This window comes from Manis pentadactyla, chromosome 7, assembly GCF_030020395.1.
Source record: "Manis pentadactyla isolate mManPen7 chromosome 7, mManPen7.hap1, whole genome shotgun sequence".
NCBI lineage: Eukaryota > Metazoa > Chordata > Mammalia > Pholidota > Manidae > Manis > Manis pentadactyla.
Window position 1 is genome coordinate 60,696,008 of NC_080025.1, and position 26,128 is coordinate 60,722,135.

General features: G+C 36.1%; 2 protein-coding genes across 2 annotated transcripts in view; one reads left to right on the forward strand and one right to left on the reverse strand.

Annotated features, from left to right (window-relative positions):
• CCDC146 (coiled-coil domain containing 146) overlaps positions 1 to 26,128 on the forward strand; it is a 116,665-nt gene that overhangs the window by 15,497 nt on the left and 75,040 nt on the right. The gene's annotated exons all lie outside the window — the stretch shown is intronic.
• Positions 4,406 to 10,607, reverse strand: FGL2 (fibrinogen like 2). Its single transcript, XM_036892479.2, has 2 exons — positions 9,921 to 10,607; positions 4,406 to 7,821 (listed from the first exon to the last, which is right to left on the reverse strand). Exons 1-2 carry the CDS (start codon positions 10,534 to 10,536, stop codon positions 7,115 to 7,117), a joined length of 1,323 nt encoding a protein of 440 aa, XP_036748374.2. The 5' UTR covers positions 10,537 to 10,607; the 3' UTR covers positions 4,406 to 7,114.

The following is a 26,128-nucleotide window of genomic DNA, read 5'->3' on the forward strand; positions in this document are numbered from 1 at the left end:
GTAGGCTGCAGACCTGATGAAGACGCTGTCAAGGAGTAGAAAGAGCAAAGTGGAGGGATCCATGCTATGGGCTTGGGAAGAGAAAGAAGGGACAATTCAAGGAATAACAACAGCATCAATAGTATAGAATTTGTTATAGGGGACTTAAAGAAAGTTACCTAAAGTTCTATTTCATGACAATCTATTTTATAAAATATTGCTTAAAATAAGCTGGCTATTGGCCCATGATGATTTTTGCTGTATTGACTTTTGACTACAGGTAAGGACTGCATACCTATTTTATTTCAATGGGCAGGTTTCCTTGTGTAATACAGCATATGTGTTACAAATAACATATGTAAGCATGCATGTGTATCATATATGTATGTGTGTGTGTGTACAACACAAGGGGAACCAACCTATAGGCAGAGGACTACACTCATTTCCACCAGTGTTAAGTGAAAATTGCCAGTCAGATTCATTTACAGCCATTTTAGGGTTAACACTTCAAAAGCTATTAGAACTATGAGAGTTAGGTTACCTCTAACTTGGATAACTCTGGAAAATATCTGTGAATGAAACAAGTTTTAAGATTACAAGTCTCTCTCAAAGAGAAAAGGAGTAAAAGCAGTCTCTGATTAACTAAATGTTTATAATGACAGCAGACTAGTATTTTAATGATTTTAAATGACCATGCATAATTCAGCCTCATTCATATTGTTTTGCTACATTCATGTGTACACACACACACATACTGTATCCTGCATGACAACACTCCAACCTCACATGGTGGTGTCTCCCAGAAGATGCAATAACTGAGTCTTCAATAGGTCATTGCCTCCTCCCTTCACTGCGACATGACTGCCTGCGTTGCAAGCATGATTTGCGGGATACCATTGTGGAATACCATAATGGCTTTTCAGACATCTAGTTAGCTCAACAAAATAGTGTTGCTACAGAAGCAAGCAATTCAAATCTAAAATGATCTAGAGAAATTACCTGTTAAAGAGGGAATAAATCTCTGCCCTCTCTGTCAGGTAGCAGCCCTGGGACCTCTTAAATGACATAGTTACTTGATGAGTGGATGGCATGCAGCTGGGCTGGTTCCTCCTTACCTCCTTCTGTGAAAGTCTTTGCTCCATGTACACTTACTAGGTTATCTCACTGAGTCCCATGAATTCATTACCATCTACATTCTAGCAACTGTCAAATGTATTTCTGAACACTAGATGTCTTCCCCAAGTGACACACTAATATCCAGATGCCATCCGCTTGGGTATCTTATAGTAATTTGCACTTAGAATGTTCTGCTGTTCCCACCCCCTATGCCCGCTTACTGCCGCACACGCATTTTCCAGACAGGCTCTCCCTGCAGCTTCACCATCTAAATTAATGTCAGCTCCATCCTTCCAAGTTGCTTAGGCTAAAATCCTGTCATTTTCTGTGACACCTCTGATCTTTCCACTGTCCATCCCTGGTGTTTGATCAGCAAATTTTGTCAGCTTTACCTTAAAGATCCACTTTACTGTACCATTGTGTCGTGGTGCATGCTTCCATCATCTCTCTCCAAAGTTGCTGCAAACACTGTCAAACTGGTGTTCATGCTTCAATCTTGTCTCCCAACAGTCTATTCTCCATTTAGCAACAAGAGTGGTCCTTCTAAAACTGAATGAGATCACGTACATCCTCTGATCAAAATCCTTATGGCTCATCTCCTCAGAGTAAATGGGTAAATGGCAAAGTCCTTCCTGTGCCTTATAAGGCCTAGATGACCTGGGAGCTCCCACCTCACCCTTCATTGAACCCAACTCCCCGGCTCTCTGATCTCATCTCCTATACCCTCACCCCAGACTGTCTGCTTTGCCAACACTGGTCTCCTTGCTGACCTTAACACAAGCCAAGACCTTTGCACCTGATGCTCCCTTTGCTTGGAGCACACCTCTCCCAGATTGCCTGGCTTGTTCTTGCATATCATTTAGCCTCTGTTCAAATGGCACCTCCTCAAAGAGGTCTCCCTAGGCCACTTATATCAAATAACACCCCTCCTCTGACACTCCTTATCTCCCTTAATTTTTCAAGGCATTTATCATTTGTTGCTTTTTTATTCATCTCCTCTGATAAAATAAACTGCTGAATATAGAGTTTTGTCTCTTTTGGTCACTGATACATCTCATCTCTGGCTTCCTAGAAGACTGCCTGGCACAGGTATACACTCAGTAAATGCTTTTGAATGAACTACCCCTCAATCCACTCCAACATTTCTATCTCCAAAAGTCTTAGTTCCCAGACACTTCTGCCTTTTCAGGTTTAGTTAGCATGAGCTGCTGTTGAATCTAGCTTCATGTTCACTAATCAAGCAAACTATTAGAAATAAACACATCTGCTCAAGCCAGCGCAATGAACTCAGAATTTCTGGAAAATGTACCTGTATCAATTAATTCAGTCACGTCTGAAATTGTTTTTTCTTCCTTAGTCAAGCAACCTGAAAATCTGTCTCCAAAGGTATTCCCCAGTTTTCCGCTGATGTAAATCAGCAAATTCACGTAAAGGCTTATCCTCCAATTTGACTTTATAATCAATACGAGGACGTGCCCTGGTTAGAGATATGGGAATGCCGAGAAGTAGCATGAAGGAGCCTAAAGTAGAATTAAGATTGCTCTCTCAGGAAAGCAAGCAACAGTGTATTCTAGCAACAAATGGGGGTGAGGGTGGGGGAGACCTCCTCAAGGAGCAAAGGAGGTTCAGTCACATCTGGGGACCTGAGTTCACAGAGGACTCTGAGTTCTCCAAGTACACCCAACTTTCCTCATTACTGTTCTCACTTCCAATTCTTCCCAATCAATAAGCAAAAGAAATCTGGCAAAGCTATGATTTAGTGGACATTGCAGTTTGGCAACACACAAAATGAAATTAGAGTTTGGGTTCGGCAAGCTGCTTGTTACCTCTGGGGAGAGGGAGGAGATTGAAATGGAAGGTGGTTTGCAAAGGGGTCCTTAGTCTCATCAGTAGTTTTAATTAAAACATTCATGGATTTTGTATGATTAAAATTAATTTCAAAGTTACAATGTAGTATAAGTAGTATGAAAAATACTTATTTTTTTAGGAACTCAGGTAGAACAATCACAGTCCAGCCTGGTCTAGCCCTCTGCACAACATGCACCCGAGACATGTTTCCAGAACTGCTTCTAAAAGTTCACCATTGTTATGTACCCAATGCTATGGTATATCTGATCCTCTCTTGCCTTGTTCTCACTTCAGTCCCTTCTCCCCCGCACTCATAATCTCCCAAATGCTCAGATTCAGCAGTACCCACTCCTTCCCCAATTATAACTCTGGCTTCTTTACACTATCCTCTTCCTCTGTGGTAACATATTCATGAAGCACTTTAAGTAACAACACTCCCTTGTCTCAGATTTCATTTCATTCTACCCAAACAGGTTGATTTCAAGGTAGAACCCATTGCTGAATAATATAATGTATAAGGAATATAAGGATGGTGCAGGACCAAAGAGGAGAGGAGCCAACCCCCTCCTAACGTGTCAGAGAAGACTGCCCCGAAGAGAGGGCCGTCTAGGATGATGGTGGTGATGACGTTTATGTACATTCTAAGTGTCTGACATAAGTTGTCTCATTTAACCCTCTCACTGACTCTGTTCAGGCCTATTCTGTTGTTGTCCCTATTCTGAAGGGACCAAACGACAATGAGACTAAAGAACGTTTCTTGTGATCTCACAGCTTGCAAATAGTGAAGCTGAAATTCAATCCAGCAAGTCTGGCTCTTCAGTCCCTGCTCTTAATCATGGATGGTAAGACAAAACTCAGTAGGAGCTGAGAATCATATTCTATCTAAACCAAGGGCACAGTGTACATAATGTAATAAAAATAGAAGAGAACATCGTTTGAGAACAACAAGGCATTCAGTATGGCAGGAGTGTGAGCAGTGGCAGAAAAGGCCTCTGAAGTGGTAGTCAGAAACCAGTTTATGAAGGGGCTTATTTGCCGGATTTTATCATATAGGGAGTGAGGAGTGGTTGGCAGGTTTTCAGCAGGACAGTGACACAGTTGGACTTGTATTTTGGACTGACCCCTCTGGCTTCCTAGTCAATGGAGCAGTGCTAAGGAAGGAGGTGCACGTTACTGTGGGGAGCTGTTGCATTATCCCAAGGAGGTGGGGAGGGCTGAACCAGCACAGCAACAGTAATGATGGAAAAAGAGGAGATGGAGCTGAATGTTGCAAAATGAAACTGAAACTTTTCTATTTTAAATATGTCAACATTATTCTAGAGAGAAGTAAGATAACAGTGTCTGCGAATTTGCCTCCGTCTTCCTATTAATGAAATAGAACTCATTAAAGTCTTCAAAGAGTCAAAGATATTATCTAGTTAGGTAAACACTGTACTACTTTTCAGACAAGAGTAAACATATAAACATTTTACAAACAATAATATTTAATGTTTCCACATTGAAGAAAGAGATTTGCATATTAAATCTTTTATTTTACAGGACTTAAAAGATATGAAATGAAAATCTATTTGTACATACAGGAATATTAAAATTCTTAACAAGAGCTTACTGTGATGACATTACCCATCACTTTTTCCTTTCAAACTTTTCCTTGGGTGCCATTCAAACATAAGGGCCAGCAAACTTTGTTTCTAGGATATCTTTTATGCTTTGTATATTTAAGCTCTTTATTATTGGATGGATGTGTCATTAACTCATTGCAGCATTACTGCTTATCAGAAAAATTTGATATTTTTCCTGAGTGATGAGTAAACCAGTGACATTTGGTATTTCTAAGGACCCAATTTTAGTCAAAAATTTCAAAGAATGATGAAGCTCAGAAATAAATTCTTAGTTAAGAAAACAAATATTAGCCACTAAAATGGAAGAAGACAAAACCCTAAAATAATATATTTGTTAGTAGTCAATCCTTGTTTATGAACATTAGCTTGTATTAGTGAATAGTTATGTTAAGGCAAAGACTCTCAGATATAATCTAGTCCCATAAACATGTTCAAGATTGTCAAAGCCTAAAATATATTTTATAAGTGATATGAAATGATTTCAAAAAGGAATTTCTACATTACAGAATTTTTTATTAGAAAAGTACCATGAAAGTATAATGGAATATAAGATTTGGACCCTTTGAAATAAGGTGGAAAGATAGACAAGATAGGACAAGCTTTTGAGTATTACATGGATTAATGAATTATTTGCCAAATTATTGTGAAATTATACCCATTAAATCAGTGGATACTTGCTTATTTTTCTTCAGAACTATGTTTTGTGAGGAGTCCGTTTTTTGATCATAGGAATTTAAATTTATACACATATTGATAATTATGTATTGTAAATGAAAATATCATTATTTGAAATAAATACATCATATTATATCAAAATACTCTTGGTCTTTTTTAAAAATAAAACTAGAAAGGAGAGGGAAATAAAGAGTATTAATTTGTAACATTTGCATTAGAATGCAGCCTTTTGAATCTGTAATAATATTTGCATTTTGGTCATCAATTCTATTTGCATTTCTCTTGCTTGAACATTTTAATAGTGTTCATAGTAACTTAATTTTCATATTTACTTAAAACTTTGTTAAGTTTTATACTTTTAAAAGAATATCTTGCTTTTTTTTTGATGAATACTTTCTATAAAAGTCACTACTTGAAAAAGTAACGTTACCTGAAGCAAAATTTTAGGTAACAAGTTAATACACATGTATTCTTTATTTTCAAATAATGGGCAAAGGTGAATCTTTGTGAATGTATTTTGAAAACTTGGTTACTATGGTAGAAACAGACATTAAAAATTAAAGAGTGAATGTATTTCTGTGATGTACATACTGTATAGAGTGTTATTTCAAATTTAATTCTGGAGCACTTTTTAAACATGCAGCAGAATCCTGCTGTTTTCTCCGAAATGATACCTTTTTTTAACAATGATGAAATTTAACGTATTATTTTTTAAAATATTTTTTATATACTTGCATTCCAGAATTAACTAATGAATTATAAAAGTTCCAGATACTTTTGTTTGGTTAAAAAAAAAAACACCTGTATTTGAACCTTCTGATAGTAAAATAAGCAGTATACCAGTTAGGGGTGAACTATATAATATTTGAACTACTGTTATATATATTTAAAAATTCATATGCTTTTTATAAATAGATGTATCTACTTGCCCTATAAAATTTAGCTTTCTATGAAATAAATCACTTAATGATATTATTGCTTTGGATGTAAAATTGACCTTCAGAGTATTATAGCCTATAAATAAATGCTCCATTCCCCACCCACACCTGCCTCTCCAAAGGAAAACCTGCCAGTAGCTTCACACAGTAGGAGCTATCTTAAAACTATTGTGCATACAAAGCAAAGGAAGGTCATTTTTATATAAAAGAAGTTTTCACCATCAAACATCTAAAGTATTACAAACTGTGAATGAAGTACCGTTAAACCATGGCCTTTAAGGTGAATTAATTTTCTGAATGCTTTTGGGAGTGACCTTATGCTACCACACTTTAAAGTAATTTTGAATAACAAATATTTTACATTTCCCAAATAGTACATAAACAGGTTTAATTGTATATATATTTTCCTTCCCCTGGGAAGTAAAATGCTCTAGGGTCTTCTGACCCACAGTAAATGCCTTAAGAGTAACTATATCTCGGAATGAGGAGTAGGGTATTTAGAGAAACAAATACCCAGTAACTGTTTATGGCCTGAGAAGAATGATATACTTTCAGATGTGTTTAAGTTACAATCAAAATACAGATTACTTGTATAAAATCTAGCCCGCTGAATAAACTATTTTTTAATAATAGCAAGTAATACAAGTAATAAAAACTTCTTAATTAATAGAATTAAGAGAATTATAGATCTAGTGTGTAATTCTCAACATTCCCAATTGCTTGCAAATGTCCATTTGGATAACAGCATAACAGCAACAAAGGACTCCTTTAAAATGTATGTTTTGGCTTTATTTCAAATGTTGCATAGCATAAGAACCCACTGCTCAGAGTTAAATTTTTAGTCATAGGAAAGGAGTATGAAACATATCCCAAAGTGCTGAAGGAATCAATTGTCCTATTAGGTAATACACACCCACAGGAATGAGCATTAGTGATTTATGGCTTAAAGTGCTTGGGTCTGATCATCATTTTGGCCTTTTTAAAGGAAGACTTGTAGCCCCCAGGGTGTGCCTCACTTACACCAGGCCAGGTGCCCCAGAAAATCCCATTGCGGACACCTCTGTATTTTTGGTTATAATATTTGCCATTTAAGTTTGCAGAAAGACATGCATCAAACCACCAGCCTGAACTGTAATAGAGCCCACAGTTCCCAGAGGGATATCGATCATTGTCTCTGTCTGGGGTGGTGAAAAACTTCAGGTCGTGGTTGTAATGTTTGCTGAAATGTAAGGCATCTCCAGCTGTGCCATTATAGTTTCCAATGTGTAACCGGTACTTGAGAAACTCATTGGCCACATAAAACTGATCATACAGGGCATAGAGTTTGACACCATTAAAGTCTTCAAGATCTATTCTTAGAATCATTTCCTTACTCTTGGTCAGGAGGTGAATTTTATCGTTCCCCAGCCAAAATTCTCTTTGGGGGTTCCCAAAGCCTACTTTATAGTCTTGCCATGCTCTGGTGAAGTTGGTGCTTCCATCGAGACGTGCCTGCAGCACTGTCCAGCCTCCCCCCATGGTCTCCATGTCACAGTAAACTTCGAAGCTACTGTTTTTGGGATCCGGTGTAACTCTGTACATCTCACTGCTTCTTTTTCCTATTGTGTAGTAGTCAGAGCAATCTTTATAGATTAAATGTTGAACTGAAAGGGGGAAAAAAAAGGCATTGGATTTTGTTAGTAAAAACTGCATCTGAAGAATTCTTTATATATACAAAAGCACTTTGATAATTCAGTCAATGGTGGTAATGAAACCTTGTCCTGCAAAACTGATTTGAACCTATTTAGCAGGTGCTTGCTAAGGCCTCAGAATAAGAACCTGATATTACAAAGCAGCCAATGCTCTCCAACATACTCTTGGTTGGTAATAATAGTGACAACATTAACAAACAAGAAGAAGACACATAGAAGTAACAGTTTTACTAATTTGGTATATTCAGTGGCAGCCACTTCTGTGTTCTAGAGGTAGCCAAAGATTTGATAACATTTTCCGCCAAAGACTTGATAACATTTGCATACTTAATGTGAACATCAACCTTGTGATGTACGTATTATTTCCAGTCTGGGGAGGACATTAAGGCTCAAAGATCAGTGGCTTGACCAAGTTCACAGACGTGTTCAGTGGCAGAGCTGGGACACACACTGAGCTCTGGCTGACCATAAGTGAGGCTTGTTCTTGTAACCCTGGTCCAGAGAGGCAGGTGGTTCCAGCTCTCCTAGAGCTGCGCTCCATGCATACGAAGGAAGCACAGGATCCTACTTCCTTTCACCAAACGGGCTGTTAGCCTCCTGTGTCAGACAGTGTTATAGGATATATTCCAAATGATGCATTAAAATTCTAATGTACAGCATTGACAGCATTGATTATGACTTCATATTTATTTTACTTGCTTGCAACTAAATAAAGAAGTCAAGTAAGAAAGAATTTTTTTCACACTCTTATTCTGAATTTATTATCCAGGAAAGTGTTAGCTAGTGTTAACACATTTAGCTAGAAAGACACAACAGGTGATTATGTTCAGGCAAGTGTAATAATCAGTTAAGATGGTTCTGTAGGAGTCAAATCCATATAATTTTTTATAAAAATTGGTGCCAGATAAGGTAAATTTAATATAGGCTACTCTGAGGCACAAAAAATCCATTCATGTGTATTTAGAACTCAAAAGATTCAGATATTTTCCCAAAACTTGAAGTAGAAAAACAGACAATAGAATCTTGCTCACATCATCACATCTGCTATTCAGCATCAAATCTAATGTGTGTCCAGGGATGTCACCTAAGATGGGAACCTCTGCCTTGCGATGTGCAGGGCACGTTCAGATACAGGCTGCCAGGCCTATTAGCCACAGTGGTCCCTGAAAGCCCCTCCTACCTTCCGAGTCCCTGGCAGATCCCTGGGGATGGAACATGCAGGAGATGCTTGTTTCGAATGAACATGATCTCTGCCTCAGGCACCACATCCCTTCCACCTGACACTCATGGTCATGGAGGTTCTAATGCAGAGATGGCTTTCCAAAGTGTGACAAGACCATCAGCAGCAGTGTCCCAAGAGCTCAGGTAGAAAGCCAGGGTTTGTGGGAGCCAGTGACACAACTCAGCATTTGTGGGTAAAGGAGACAGTTAAGTTTGTGGTCTTCTGGCATGCCCAAACTCTCCCCTTAAAATGTTTTTGTGCTACTAGGTCTCAAAGCAAAAAGTTCTGCACACACATGAAGCCACACAGTTTTTATTTCATCTGTGAAATTCTTCAGTATGTATTTGGGGTTAAGAACTGTGGGTCATTTGCTGAAATCTTTCAAAGATTTCTTGTTACCACATGAGAAGGAGCAGTCAGCAGACCACAAGAAACTTACTTCCAATGAACAGAACACAGCTGCAAACACTGCCTTATCTCTATTGTTTTCACACACTTCAGTGAAGAGATAAGTATATTAAATGCACTAAAACAATAAGGAAAAAATCTTTCTGTTTTGTGTGTAGGTCTGGCATTAGCAAATAGGATCTTTGAAATTGAAAGTGCTTTCTAATGGACACAGGACTAGTTATATTTTTTGTAATTAGGTCCTGTGTCACTTCTGTGGTCATATTTGCAAAGATGGTAGTTTTTCCTGTACCACTTTGATAATAAAAGGCTCAATTTATTTAATCTGTCATTTCTTTATTTTCTCAGGCTAATGTTTATAGATATTGACTAGCTATATAACATTCATGAACACATGATAAGAAAACATTATTATACATACCTGGACGTGATTGTATTTGTTCCTGATTGGGACACTTAGATGAACACTTGCCATCCAAACTGTTGACAACAAATGTTAGATTTGCCACTTTGCTATCGACGTAGTTTTCTATGTTGTTCATGTTTACAAGACTCAGCTTCTCCAGGCGGCCCTGAAGCACGTCGATCTCCTCCTTTGCATTCTTCAGGTCAGAGGACAGCTTGTTAACCTCACTCTCTAATTCCCTCACTCTGTTGTCGTCAACCTCTGCTGCGGTTCCCGCGCTGGGTAATAGCAGACCGTTTCTGCCTGGATCTCGGCTGTCGTCAGCCTGCAGTTTGCATTCCTGGCAAGCTTTATTCAGGCTATTAACAGTTTCCTTGAGGTTCTGGACTTCTTTGAACACCTCCTCGATCATGCCGAACTGCTGAGGGAGCTGAAGAGTCAGCGGGGGCAGGTTCACCTGGTAGGGGCACTGGCCTCCCTCCTCGCATTTCCCTCTGCTTTCTAGTCTCATTGGGCAGGCGTCCTTGGCTGTTTCATCTTTAATTTCCTCTGTCTCATTGTTTGCCACAACCAGAAAGCCATAAGCAGCAAGGACGGCGGAGCTCAGCCAGCACCAGTTCGCTAGCTTCATCTCTGCAGTGACGCTCACCCCGGCAGGGAAGTGTGCAAGGCAGGAGCTGTTTTAATAGCGGCAGCTGCCTGCCTGAGTCAGGCTTTCTGTGTTCTCAGAAAAGGGCGGGAGCGCTTGCATCACAAGTTTCAGACACTCAGAGGAAGAGGCGATTGTTCTCATCAAATGCAGTCTGTCAAAAACTGTTGTTCATTCCCAGTCAGAATAACGTGTATTAGAATCATTGTGGTGGATGGAATGTGCACATTTTACAAACTTCACTCTCACCATTTATTTTATAAAGCACAAGAACAATTTTGGATTTCAAAATAATTGTGCCTGAAATAAATCACTTAATTGTACTCAACTCCACTGGGAAAAGTAGTTAAAGATAAATGCAATAGATGAATGGATAAAGAAGATGTGGTACATATACACAATGGAATACTATTCAGCCATAAGAAACAAACAAATCCTACCATTTGCAACAACATGGATGGAGCTAGAGGGTATTATGCTCAGTGAAATAAGCCAGGGGGGAGAAAAACAAGTGCCAAATGATTTCCTTCATTTGTGGAGTATAACAACGAATCAAAACTGAAGGAACAGAACAGCAGCAGACTCACAGACTCCAAGAAGGGACTAGTTAACAAAGGGAAAGGGACTGGGGAGGGTGGGGAGAGAGGGAGAAGGGGATTGAGGGGTATTATGTTTAGTACATATGGTGTGGGAGGGATCATGGGAAGACAGTGCAGCACAGACAAGGCACATAGTGGATCTGTGGCATCTTACTACACTGACGGACAGTGACTGCAATGAGGTATGGGTGGAGACTTGATAATATGGGTAAATGTAGTAACCACATTGTTTTTTCATGTGAAGCCTTCGTAAGAGTGTATATCAATAATACCTTAATAAAAAAAAGATAAATGAACATGCTGGGTATGTAAACCATGTGAACAGAAATGTTACATGTTACAAAAATGGAAATGGTCCTTAGTCTTCTGAGAATGGGGCATTGAGGATCCTGTATCTTTTCACACTGGGCTTCCAGGTGAAACCTTAAGCACTTAAGAGTTTTTTAAAACACATAACAAAGTGCCACTTCTGACTTGTGCCACGGACTCTTGTCTCATCTATTTGAAAAAGGGAAGAAAACAGGTAGAGAAAAAAGGGCTGCTTTCTACTCCTTTGCCCATAGAATAGTGTGGCAGACAGGTCTACACAACTGACCACATTTAAATATACATCATTGCCTTTCATCAAACCCAGCAGCCTCTTTCTCTGCCCTTCACCATTTTTGCAATTGCTCCGCCACGTTTCACAGCCGCCCCAGGGTGGATCTGTGAACTCTGCCCGGCCATTCTGCCGCCAGCACCTTTGCCTCGCCTCCACTGGCAGCCTTCACCGTCCACCTCTGTGCTGTCTGCCTCCATGGTGGTCCCTCCCACTCCAGCCCCGGGCTCTGGGCCGTTTGCTTTGCCCAAAACATGTCAGGACTCATGACTTTTCAAACTTTTCTCAATTTCAAACTTTTTTCATGGTTTTCGAACTTTTCTCCTCAGGGGCTGAGAGCAAGAAGAGGAAAGAGTTCAGAGTGACCACTCCTTTTAATTTGTATTGCATGTTGGCATCTCACCAAAGATAGCTTGTTTTTAAAAAGGATTTTATTGCTTTAAAAATAATTTCAAAATGACTGACATGGATAAAAACCCAAATTCTTTGCTCTATTAGTTAAAATACTCTGTAATCTACCTCATATTTATTTCTTTAACCCGATTTCCTCTGACTTCTCTATACACCTCCTTCATTCCAGCTGAACTATCCTACTGACCCTAACTATTCATGTTCTGTGGTCTGTCAGGCTCACTTAACATTTCACACTGTATTTACCCCTCAGTACTTCAGGAGACCTGGACCCCACCCCTGCGTCTACCTCTTACTGGATCTGTAGATGATTAATTTCACTGAGCCTTGGTCCCTGTGACTGTGAGGGAGAAATCTGGCTATTTTTCCCTCATATAGGAATATTTATAAAAACTTTCAGTGGAGTGCTTAATGGAAAAAATGCAGTGTATAAGTGTAACATTCTTTCCACATAAATTTATCAAACATGTTCCACACACCTTATGCCTAATTTTTGCCATCTTATTCCAACTTAAAAAAAAAATTACTTTTCTCTTCATCCCACTCAATGTATTCAAACCGATATTAGAAAATGTTAACTTTCTGATGAAAAAATATCTATTTAATCTCCTAAATTCATTTCTCTCTCATCACCCCTTTCAACCTGTGACACTTCCCTATTATAAGGGGAGAAATAAATGAAAGATTAGATAATTTTAAAAAGAAAGAGAAGGGTGATAACATAGATAATATATAAAAGTATTCTATGAAGTAGAAATATATAGGAATAATATTTAGTTTAAGGTACATTAGTAAATGCCCTTGACTGGTTAAGGTATAAATCCATATAAATATGTATAATAGCCAGCCAAGTGTTTAATAAGCATCTTCAGTATACTCAGCACTATGCTAGAGCATATGAAAATGCATACCATGGGCTCCTTCTTTCATCCTGTTGTCTTCCGTCCACCCATCATATATTAACTGAGCATCCTCTACATGCAAGACACTATTTGAGTACGTAAGTGACACTAGTGAATAAATCTAACAAAAATCCCTTTTTCCTTCTTAGGAAAGGGCATTCACTGAGGACCTTGTATTTTCTTCATGTTGGATTTCAAGTAAATCATTAGCCTTGTAAAATTTCCTAAATCTAACAGAAGTGCAGGTTTCTGACTTGCAGTGGGCTTTTACTTCATCTATTTGACTCAGAGATTTGCTTTCCAAGCACTGCTGCTGATTCTTGGGTCCTGTACACCCCATGGAGACAAGGACCAAGACATAGTTCCACCTAGAAAGTTTGGATATGCTCTGGGAACTGGCTCCTGTCCCTACAGGACCCATAAAAAATTCCTCACTACATCCTCCCATCTTTATATATACTACCTGCACTTGCAGGCGAACAAAGACAGGGCTCAAAGCAGTAAGTGACTTGCCTCTGGTTTTATAAATTTTAAGAGGCAGAGTTGGAATTTGATCCTAGATCTGACACCAAAGTTCATGCCTTTCTCCTATGCTACAGTGCCACATAGTGGGAAAGACAATACTGGGAAGGTATATTGGTACCATGCAGTGGTGAGCCTGGTGCTTAATCAGGTTAGATCTGTGGGGAGCCACTAAATATTTTGAGCAAAGGAGTACACACTAGAGAAATTATTCATGAACTACAAGATGCATTGAAAAGGGGAAGATTATGTCAGAGAGCAGTTAGAGGCCATTTAAATAGTCCAAGCCCTTGTTTCCCAAAGTGTGTTTTCTGGAACATGAGTGACTAGATGTTGAAGATTGTATGAAAATAGAGTTCCAGGACAAGCAGCTCTGAAAAACATCAGTCATATGCTATTGTGTATTATGGCTAGCCAACAGGATAGTGATGTATGCTGCATTTTTCAAATGTTAATTAATAGGAAACTGTTTTTTTGGACCATTTTTAAGAATGGATCTTCTGCTAGAAACCAGTAGGCAATGGTGTTTCAGGTTGAAAAGTATTAATGTAGTGGCAGGCAGTAGGTAAACAGTGAACCAGTGTGGTACAGGAGGGGTGGTAAAGGGGTTGCAGACATTCCTATCAAGGAGTGATAGGAGCCATAAGATCTGATAAGTGATGAGAAATGCAAAGAGGGAGAACTGTGAGCTAGGATGCCAAATGAAGTTAAGTAATGTCATGGAAATGAGAGCAATTGATATATATGGATATCAATTGAAACCACAGGAACCAAAAGAATGATTAAAGAAACAGGACAAAAACCAGAAGGGTGCACTGTCATGAAGACGAGAGAGGGTTTCAAGGAGGCAGCTTCCAGACCATCAAAAACTTGAAGAGCTGACTTCTTTTCAACTCCTATGGAATTCCCACCATCTGACCTTGACCTTTTGCCTCCTCCCTCTTGCTGGAAAGTTCTGGATTTTCTCATGTCCAGCCTCCCCTGACTCCTAGTGTCATTCACTGATTCCTCACAACAGTTATCAAAATATTCCCTTCTACACCAAATCTGCCCTCAGCTCAGAACTGACACATTTTATTTACCCTTTTATAAATTTGTTTCCTAGACTAAAACACATTATTTAACACCAATATATGGTGGGATTTTAAAGTAGCAAGACTTGTTTCTATAAGTCACATATGAAAATTACTTTCATCAGTCCATATTCAAGACATATTCAGACTTATTTATTTTTTCTTATGCAAAGTGCATTCAAGGAAGGATCTACATTTACTGTATATGGGTCAGATTCCAAAAGTAAATTTTCATTTACTCTGATACAGATTTTTTTTAAGGAAATACTCTATGTTGCTATTTGTACCAAAGGAAGTAAGTAAATTTAATGGCAATCATTATTTATTGTATTGAGATCCATTCATTGGCACTATGTGTATTAATATATTTGTAGTTTCTGATTTATTAAGTTCAAGAGCATTTGATTTCTTAGGGAATGTGTGCTTTTGTGATAAAAAAATTAAATATTCACTTTTTTAAACTATTTGATATTTCAACAGTAAATGTTTATTTTCCTATTCTTTAGAGGTCTTAGTCCTTGTTTATTATAAATTTAATGGAAAAAACTTCAAACAAAATCTTGATTTCAGCAACCCATAGAGATCAAGAATTGCCTGATTTGGGTTAAAACTAGAATAGTTGGTAGATTCTTTGGTATGTCTTGCCAGTACCTCACTCTAACACAGATGAAGAGGTTCAGACTAGAAATCCCTCTCCAGTGTGGACCTACCATTAAAGATCCATTATGTGACTCCCTACGGGGTCTGGTTCAACGGAAGGAGAGGGCAGCAACATCCAATGGTCCACTCTTCATGAGACTATAGACTGTGCAGTCATTCGATGTGCTAACGGCATGGGTCTTCAGTCGAGTATTCAGTGCTTTTCAGGCTCAAATTTTATGAAACCGGAATATTCTATGGAACTCTTGGGATGTCTACCAGTCAATATCTATTCAAAAAAATCTATTTTTACTAGGTACCCCACACCAAACCAGGGGGATCATGGAATATCCAAGATTCATGGGACATGACACCTAATTTTGCTGTTATCTCTTTAGTTACCAGAGACTTAGAAAATTCCATATAACCAATGTTGAGGAAACAAAATGTATTTATTTTTATTTCTTTATTGGAGATTGATCTTAAGTTTCCTTTTACATTCCTGAAACAAAACGATAAAATCAGAGTAAAGAAATGAAAATCAAATTGTAGCTTTCTGCATCTTTTCCTTGCTTCTCATTATTTATAGTAGTTATGTTGTATAAAGTCACCACAAACAGCGAATTAGTGAATACTGATCTTTGCTCCTATGGGACATACTGGCTTAGATTTCTGCAAACGTCTGATCATAATATTTTTGTCAACCAATCAATATAAAGACACCTTATTATTATATAGTGTTAATTCATTAACATGGAACTCATGAGCAACAGAACTATAAACCATACCTGAAGGAAGATTATCTAAAATGTATTTTCTCTGCAAGGTACATTACAACTATCTTGTACTTAAGAACACTAGATAGCACTTCAGCACTAAGCTTTGGGTCTTAGAACATATACAATGAAATCACCAACAAAAAGCATAAAGATATGATAAATGTCGCCCTTAGAACACAAAAAGGACACTTTTTACATATAAGAGCTGAAACAAAACAGCAGAGCATTGTCTTCTTTGAGCTCAGCATGTTAGGCAACTCAAATGTTTGACCACCACGTGGATGTTTTCAAGTGATCTCAAAAGCCCACAAGCATTACCTTAGGGTTACAAACAAATTTTAACAAGTAGGCAAACTTATAAATACAGAACCCATGAATAATAAGAATTGATTGTATATTGTTACAAAATACATAGCTTTAAATTCTTGGAAATGTCTATCCATTTATTCTAAGCCAAGATAGTTAACTTCTTTTACTTGCTTTTTTATCCCTTGCATTCCTTGGAGTATTATTTGTTTGTTTGTTATTTTTAAATAATATATAACATTTGTATTTAATACTACAAATAATGCATTTATATAATATAGAACATATCACATGTATATACATTATGTTATACAATGCTATATCACATATATCATGTTATATAATCCATATAAATATAAAATTTAGCTTAAGAATTTAACATTTCAGTTCATTCATAAGAATAGTGTGCATCTTGAACAATTAAAGTATGGAAAAGTAAAAACATTTAAGTAATTCCATGCTAATGAATAATTGCATTGCTGTATGTATATCTTTTAAATGCCTGTCCTTGCTGTCCTTGAAGCTTGCTTTTAAGACTCAGGTTTATCTTATGAGATATATATGTCACATATATATATATATATATGTGAACTTTAAATAAAGGTTAATTTAAAGGTGATTTCCACTGTGCTAGTAACTAAAGAAAATTTATGAAATGGAGTAAACCTTGTAGTAATAGTTTTTATAACTATTTGTAGAAACTATTTTTGATAGTAAACATTGTTTTAACAATGAACATTGAACACAACTGATAGCTTGTCATCCAAGTTCTTCAAAGGAAATTTTTTTTAAACATGACTTGGCATTACTTAATTTCTTTTACTGCTTCTAGTTTGATAGTATCTATGATTTGAGTCATTTCCTGTTCTTTTCAGCAAAAACTTTTCTGTGTAGAAGAAATCACTTCATGATCATTATCAACAGATGTAAAATTGCTTGGTCCTTATTTTATTTTAAAGTATTCACCATTATTTATCACGGCTTTCCTCTGCTTCTGTATTTAACAAAATTATTTTGATCGTGTTTACATTTACAAATGATATGGTATGCGTTCTGACAACTGATACAAAATTCATGGCAACAATTACTCTTGCCAAAAAGATGATACAATAGACACACAGATTGTGTCAGTCACATATCAATATAAATTTAAATTAAATATCCATTGATTACTCTGATCATCTTAAAAACAGAATGATACAATACAGTGAAAAGAGAGAGGGTGGTAGACACGGAACCCATATTCTCAGTGAGGAAACTTCCACTTTCTTGCCGCTTAACTAGGCCTTGCCTTCTTCATCTGTTAACATGAGAAGGTGGGATTAGAGATCTCTAAGGCCCTTTTCAGGTGTAATAGTTTATGAATCCCTCATTAATTAGAAGCCATGTAACCGCAAAACAAATCACCAAAATATGAACATAAGTGCAGACTGTCCTTTCAATGGAAAACTGTAAAGATCTACTTCATTTTAGCTATTCATCCATTCAGTGAATGTATCTGTTCCATTTACTGTACTGGCCCTGGGTATAAGGCTGGAAAAACAAACATGTTTCTCACTTCCTGGAGCTTCAAGCTGCAGAGCAATGTATTCCAAGCCAGAGACAGCCCTGAGCAAAGGCAATATATGTTTGGCTTTAGAGTGGGGTTCAGTAGGAACTCCAAGGCCTCCTCTGAACCATTCAGTTCCCTCCTACTGTGCTGTGGCATTGCCCCTCCTTTTGCTAATCCTGAAACAGCCACTTTAGAGTCATTTTTTCCAAAATGAGAACACAAATGTTGTCCAGCATCTGTAAATAACCACTTTTATGTAGGATATGCTTCCTGCTTCTCTCCTTTATTAGGCTTATTTCTTTGGCTCTTAACCCTCTGTAACTACCATCATGCCAAAATCTTCCATATACAAAGCAGAAAAATAAAGTGTTTAGAACAAAAGAGGTTTTCATTTTTTATGTTTTTGTTGAAGTATAGCTGATATGCAATATTATATTGGTTTCAAGTATAGAACATAGTGATTCAAAAGTTATCTACATTATTAAATGCTCACCTCAGTAGTAAGTGTAGCTACTATAAGTCAACATAGAAAGATACTACAGTATTATTGACTATATTCTCTATGCTGTACTTTCATCCCCATAACTAATTTATATTATAATTGAGATTCTGTGCCTCTTTATCCCCTTCACCTTTTTCACCCAACCCCATGGTAACTACCAGTCTCTTCTCTGTGTCTATGAGTCTATTTCTGTCTTATTTGCTTGGGTTTGCTTTGGGGTTTGTTTTTGTTTTTGTTTTAGATTACACATATAAGTGAAGTCATATGATATTTGTCTTTCTCTGCCTAGTTTATATCACTGAGCATAATACCCTCTAGGTTCATCCATCTTGCTGCAAATAGCAAGATTTCTTTCTTTTTTTATGGTTGAATAATATTCCATTATAGATATATACCAAATCTTCTTTATGCATTCATCTATTGATGGACACTTGGGTTGCTTCCATATGTTGGCTATTGTAAGTAGTAAATTATGTGGCAATAAACACAGAGGTGCGTGTATCTTTTTGAATCAGTGATTTTGTTTTCTTTGGGTAAACTCCCAGAAGTGGAATTGCTATGTCATATGCTATTTCTATTTTTAGAGTTTGAGGAACCTCCATACTGCTTTCCACAGTTGCTGGACCAATTTACATTCTTACCAACAGTGTAGGAGGGTTCCCTTTTCTTCAGATCCTTGCCAACAATTGTTATTTCTTGTCTTTTGGGTACTAGCCATTCTGACTAGTGTGAGGCATTATCTCATTGTGATTTTTATTTGCATTTCCCTGATGATGAGTGATTTACAGATTCAATGCAACCCCCATCAAAATATCAATGGTATTTTTCACTGAACTAGAGCAAATAATCCTGAAATTTAATGGAACCATAGAAGACCCCAAACAGCCATAGAGATCATGAGAAAGAACAAAGCTGGGGGTATCACACTCCCTGGTCTCAAGCTATATTACAAAGCTGGAGTGATTAAAAGAGTTGATACTGGCACAAGCATAGATACATGGATCAATGAACAGAATAGAGAGCCCAGAAATAAATGCACAAATGCAAGGCCAATTAATATACGACAAAGGAGGCGAGAATACACAATGGGAAAAAGACAGTCTCATCAATAAATGGTTTGGGAAAACTGGACAGCTACATGCATGAGAATGAAACTGGATCATTGTCTTACACCATACAAAAGCCAACTTGAAATGGATTAAAGACCTAAATATAAGACTTGAAACCATAGAACTCTAAGAAGAAGAGATAGGCAGGAATTTCTTGAACATCAGTATGAGTAATTTTTTTCTGGATATGTCTCCCCAAGGCAAGGGAAACAAAAGCAAAAATACGCAGGACTACATCAAATTAAGAAGCATCTACACAGCAAAGGAAACCATCAACAAAACAGAAAGGCACCTTACTGTATGGGAGAATACATTTGCTAATGATATATCCGACAGGGGGCTAATATCCAAAATACATAAAGAACTCATACAATTCAACACCAAAAAACAAGTAACCCAATTAAAAAGTGGGCCAAGTATCTGAATAGACATTTATCCAGAGAAAACATACAGATGGCCAACAAACACATGAAAAGATAGATGTTCAATATCAATAATCATTAGAATGAAAGGGGTTCTTTAAAGAAAACCTTATTTCATACAATTGGCATGTGTATCTTCCCTAGGTCTAAAAATTTTTTAACAAGTAGGACTTATTAATTCAGTAAATTACAGATTCTGCAGAATGCACAGAATAAAGATATAGCTGTAATATTGAAAATATAAAAACACTGGAGGTAAATACACCAAAACCTTTTGCCTTTTACATTTTCTGTTTTCTCTATTATTTTTTTCCTTTTTATATCTTTGTTCTATAGTGTGAAGCAGGGATAAGGAGGGTGAAGAAGTCACTTTTTAGCAACTAAAAAGCATATAGATTGGGTGATTTTTCTTTTCTCCTTTCTAAGGCAAGCACCAGAAGAGCAGCCTGGCCTGATTTGGAGAGTCTAGGCCAAGTTTAACTTGTTCCTCCTCACTGTTCCACAAATAGCTAACATCTGCTGCTTATTATGTGATCCATCTTCTTTAATTTTCCCTGTAAGTCCCACCCAAACATAGAGGACAGAAATGTAGTGTAGGAGAATGAAATGGAACCCAGAGAGATGAAGGTGTGGGATAAAGATGACAAAGAAGCAAAAAGAGAAAAGAGACTCACAGGAAAAGGAGAAAAACTGAATCATAGTGGGAGCTGTACCACAGTCTTTACAGAAAGCAGGTTTTGTAGGATTTTTTTCCAGAATGTATATTGAGAGAACAAAGTTAGGGGATATGACTGAAATCAGAGCATTAGAATATCAGAAATAAAAGTCTTCTCCATCATTTTGACAGTGGCCAGTTAACAGCTGTTTCAGATTTTATTATTATATTGCCCATCAACAAAGTTAAATAACCTTTTAGAACATGCTAAGTTCCAAACAATTTATCTTACAATGTGAATTTTTAGTCAACATATCCAATTTCCAAATGTTTAAAGGAGTTTTTCTTTAAACGATTTGCTTTTGTAACAATTTAATTCATTGTAATTTCTTGATTTTTTCATATTTTAAAACACCAGTACTACAGCAAATAGCAAAATAATATAGTCAGGTGGAAGCTGAATATACTAGATACATATTCCAGTAATTAACATAAAATATTTAGAAATAGTGTTTAGAGTTTATTAAAGGAAGTTTAACATTAAACATCTATTTCAAGCTTTTCATGGTGCCATAAAACCTCAGGAAATAATGTTACATGCCATCAAGACCTGCTGTTTCCCTTTACAGAGGAGTAAACAGTTCTAGGAGAAGCTGAATGACCTGTCATATAGGAGGAGCCCAACTATGGCTGCTCAGGTCTCTCAGTTTCCAGTCCATCTCTTCTAGATTGATCTCTGTAGTACCTTTACTTTGTAGCTAAACTATAAGAAAATGTTACAAAAATATAGTCTTCCCATATTAATTTTCCTATTACAGTGCTTCTGGGGTTTTAGAAAGCAATGCAGTTCCTTCAGGTCTTTCAAAATTGGGAGTTCCCAAATGTGCTATTTGCGTGTCTTGCTGTAGATTCAGACAATTTCTCAAATACATACTAATCTGTCTCTATAAATGTTTTTTCCATTTGTCTTTCCATCTATGCTTGTGTATGTTATCTGGCTTAGGGTACAAACTTATAGAAAAATTATTTTTTCAGTAACATCCTGTGCCTCACTCTGCCCAGAGCTGTATTCTAGAAGGCATGTGACACATTTTTTAAAAATCTTTTCTGAAAAAGAATTTTTTTCTGATTACAAATGAAATGCTTGCTCATTGTAAAAAGATTAGACAAGTTCATTGTAAAAAGATGAGAAAATGAAGAAATGCATAAGACAACTGTAGTCCTACTACTTTTTTATTGTGGTAAAATATCCATAACACAAAATTCACCATTTTAACCATTTTAAAGTGCACATTTCAGTGGCATTAAGTACATTCACATTGTTATGCAACCCTCCCCACCATCTATCCCCATTAACAACAAATTCCCCTTCCCAGCTGCCCCAGTCCTGGTAACCACCATTCTACGGTGTCTCAAGGTAAACCACTACTATAAGTACCTCATACAAGTGAAATCATACAATATTTGTCCTTTTTGTATCTTGCTTATTTCACTTAGCATAATGTCTTCAAGGACTGTTCATGTTATAACATGTATCAGAATATCACTCATTTTTAAGGCTGAGTAATATTCCATTGTATGTATAGATCACATTTTATTTATTCATCTGTTGATGGACATTTGGGTTGTTTTCACTGTTTGGCTATGAATGAATAATGAATAACGCTGCTATGAAAATGGCTGTACAAAACCCTGTTTGAGTCCCTCCTTCAAGTGGAATTGATGGATCCTATGGTAATTCTATATTTAATTTTTTGAGGAACAGCCGTACAGTTTTCTACAACAGCTGCATTATTACCATTTTACATTCCAGCCATCCATGCACAATAGTTCCTATTTCTTTATATCCTTCCAACAACTGCTATTTTCTGTTTTCTTGATAATAGCTATCCTAATGGTGTGAAGTGGAAACTATCTCAGTGTGATACTGATTTGCATTTCCTAATGATTAGTGATGTTGAGCATCTTTTCATGTGCTTATGGGCCATTTGTATTCTTCTTTAGAATATGTCAGTGCATTTGTGAATCAGGTTGTTTTTTGTTGTAGTTGAGTGTAATATTTATTACTACTTTTATCAGCATTTTACAATATTTTAAATCATTTTTCTGAATGGATGTAATTTTATAAAAATTAGCATCTTCTACATAGTTTTTAATCCTTAAAAGTTTTAAAGTTTAAAACACATAAAGTGCCTAAAATATAAAGGTTTAATTCAAATCAAATACTCAATCACCACCCAGGTCAAAAGATAAAATATTGCCAGTTCCCAGACATTCCCTTCATGCCCTGTCACCCTGTAGTAGGGCTAATGCCCTGACTTCTAAGGTAATCCTTTTTCTATTATTTTCAGTTTTACCACCTAAGTATCAGTCTTTAAATACTGTACTTTTGTTTTGCCTGTATTTTAAATTTGATGTAAAGAGAATCACACAAAATGTCTTCTTTTGTGTTTGGTTTCTATCACTTTGTTATGTTTGTGAGAATAACCCTATTATTGCATGTATTTTTCTATTGTATAGTTATACCAATATTATTTATCCATGGTACTGCCAATAAACATAGGGGTTGTTTCCAATTTTCATTACTAAGAATGCTACTTGAACATTCTTGTACATGTACCTCTATGGGTATTTACCAAGGAATAGAACTGCTTTGTCTTGGGTTTATGAGGTTGGGCAATTTTCCATGTAATTATTAGTGACTTGGGTTTATTTTTAGTGACATATTTGCATTATCTTTTTTCATTCTATTGTGGTGTTTTTCTTTTTGATTTCCAAAACCGTTTTTGTTTTTAATAAATATGTATTATTAACCTTCTGTATATTATTTGCATACTTTTTTCAAGTTTGACATTTGACTGATGTATGAAAGTCTTTAGATATTGTGTTTTTACATCTATTAATCTTTTCCCTTTTAGCCCTTCACAGTACTACAATCATAAAAATATCCATGCACATTTTCTTCTATTATTTTTATGGTTTTATTTTTTATGTTTGAATTTCATACTCCAGAATTTATTTTAAAATAAAGCATAAGATAGGGGCCTCACTTAATTTTTCCCAGAAGAATAAGTAAATATTTTTTCTCTGCACTAACTGGAAATGGTATATTAAATTGTGTATAAACAAGATATTTCCTGGTTACATTGATGTGATTCTCTATTCTGATGCTACTGTTGTACTGTTAAAATATCAGACTTAGAATACATCTTAAATCTGAAAGGGAAATTCACATTTATCAGTCTTCCTTTTATAAAACTTAAATAACTTATATTCCAACTGTATTTTACAATAATATTTTATGTTCCAAAAATTCTAGTGATTAATTTGGGGATAGCTGGCCTCTTTTAAAGTATTTTTGTCAACCTGGGACATCTTCTTTTACATTTCCTTATACACTTTTGTAATTTTCTGTGTATAGATCTTTCACATTTCTTAAGTTTAGGTCCAGATTTTTAATCTCTTCTATTGCTGTTAGGAATGAGATCTTTCCATCGATATGTTTTCAAACTTTGTATTTATCAAGAAACTATCTTTTTATAAGTTCATCTCATAAACAATCATCTTCAGATACTTTGGATTATCAAAAAATGTATAACCTTTTAATGAAAAGTTTCAAACCTACACAAAAGTAAAGAAAATCACTTAATGAATTCTCAAGTACTCAAACCTAGCTTCAGCAGTGATCAATTTATGGCCAATCTTGATTCATTCTCCCATTCATTACCTACACCACCAAACTCCAAATTGTTGTGAGGCAAATACCTAATATCAAAGCATTTTGCTTATAAATATTTCAGTATGTATCTCTAAAATGCAAGAACTCCCTTAAAGATAGCCACAATGTCATTATCATTCTCTCCCCAATGAACAAAAATTTAATATCAGATATCCAGTTAATGTTTATACTTCCCTAATTGTCCTATACAATATTTTTTATTATGTGCAGTTATGCACCAACTTGATACACAGTTATGTTCAATTGATTCATTTTGTGTTCAATTTTTAGCAATTGCTTTTAATTTAATTTTGTAATTAAGGTACTATTCTGTTCTACATCATATCTACAAAACAAGGTATATTCAGAGAATTCTAGCTTCTATTCCTCACTCCTCCATCTTGTTGCCTCTCTCTTTCTATCGTATAATTTTATTTTAAGCTTTAACATTTATTTATATTTCTATATCTTTATTCATAGCTCAACTTCTGGAATTTAGGAAGGTTTGTGCTTTTGTTATAATGCTTATCTTTATAGTCATCCCATTACAATACCCTTTCCCCTCTTTTTTATAATTAATTTTAGCTATTCTCTCTTGGTTTTATACTATAGAGTGATATTGAAATTAATATATCTTTTTCTCCCGACCCTTCCTCACAGCATCAGTTTGACATAGTGTCCTTCTATGACTATCATCTGCCTCTCCACAGTCTTTTACATATGTCAACCTGTATTACCTTAAGTTCTCTAAATGGGTTGCACACTGTTCCCATGCCATCAGTAAGGTTATGCTGCTCATTTCCCAGTTTCTTTAACCTACTTAAAAATGAGTAACAGAATAGGATTGTGGTCAAATCCCTACAAAGCATCTTACCAGCTTTGTGACCTTGCTCAGGTTTCTCAATCATCATGAGTTTTTTTCTTTTCTTTTTAAACATTTTAGATTTTAATACTTATTTTATAGGATTATTGTGAGGACTGAATTAGATTACATAGAGTACCTGACATAATACATAGTAATCTCTCAGTAAATAAATGTTAAGCATTACTTTCAATAAGATACAAGAAAATTATTAATTTGTATTTTCCCGTATTCATTCATTTTTGTTTTTTAAATAATTATTTTTTATTGAAGGGTAGTTGCACAGTATTACATTACATTAGTTTCAAGTGTACAACACAGTGGTAGAACATTTATATACATAATTCTAGGTTCCAGCTATCACCCTACCAAGCTGTTACAATATCTTGACTATATTCCTTATGCTATACATTACATCCCGGTTACTTATTTATTTTACCATTGGAAGTCTGTCCTTTTTTTTTTTTTTTTTTTTTTTTTTGTGAGGGCATCTCTCATATTTATTGATCAAATGGTTGTTAACGACAATAAAATTCTGTATAGGGGAGTCAATGCTCAATGCACAATCATTAATCCACCCCAAGCCTAATTTTCGTCAGTCTCCAATCTTCTGAGGCATAACAAACAAGTTCTTACATGGAGAACAAATTCTTACATAATGAATAGGTTACATAGTGAACAGTACAAGGGCAGTCATCACAGAAACTTTCGGTTTTGCTCATGCATTATGAACTCTAAACAGTCAGTTCAAATATGAATACTCATTTGGTTTTTATACTTGATTTATATGTGGATACCACATTTCTCTCTTTATTATTATTATTTTTAATAAAATGCTGAAGTGGTAGGTAGATACAAGATAAAGGTAGAAAACATAGTTTAGTGTTGTAAGAGAGCAAATGTAGATGATCAGGTGTGTGCCTGT

What these genes read in the sequence shown, in the direction of transcription:
- FGL2 (XM_036892479.2), bottom strand. Translation starts at nt 10,536, where the DNA reads ATGAAGCTAGCGAACTGGTGCTGGCTGAGCTCCGCCGTCCTTGCTGCT. An exon ending in ACAAATACAATCACGTCCAG is followed by an intron (nt 7,822 to 9,920) that starts GTATGTATAATA and finishes TCCCCCTTTCAG; the next exon opens with TTCAACATTTAATCTATAAA.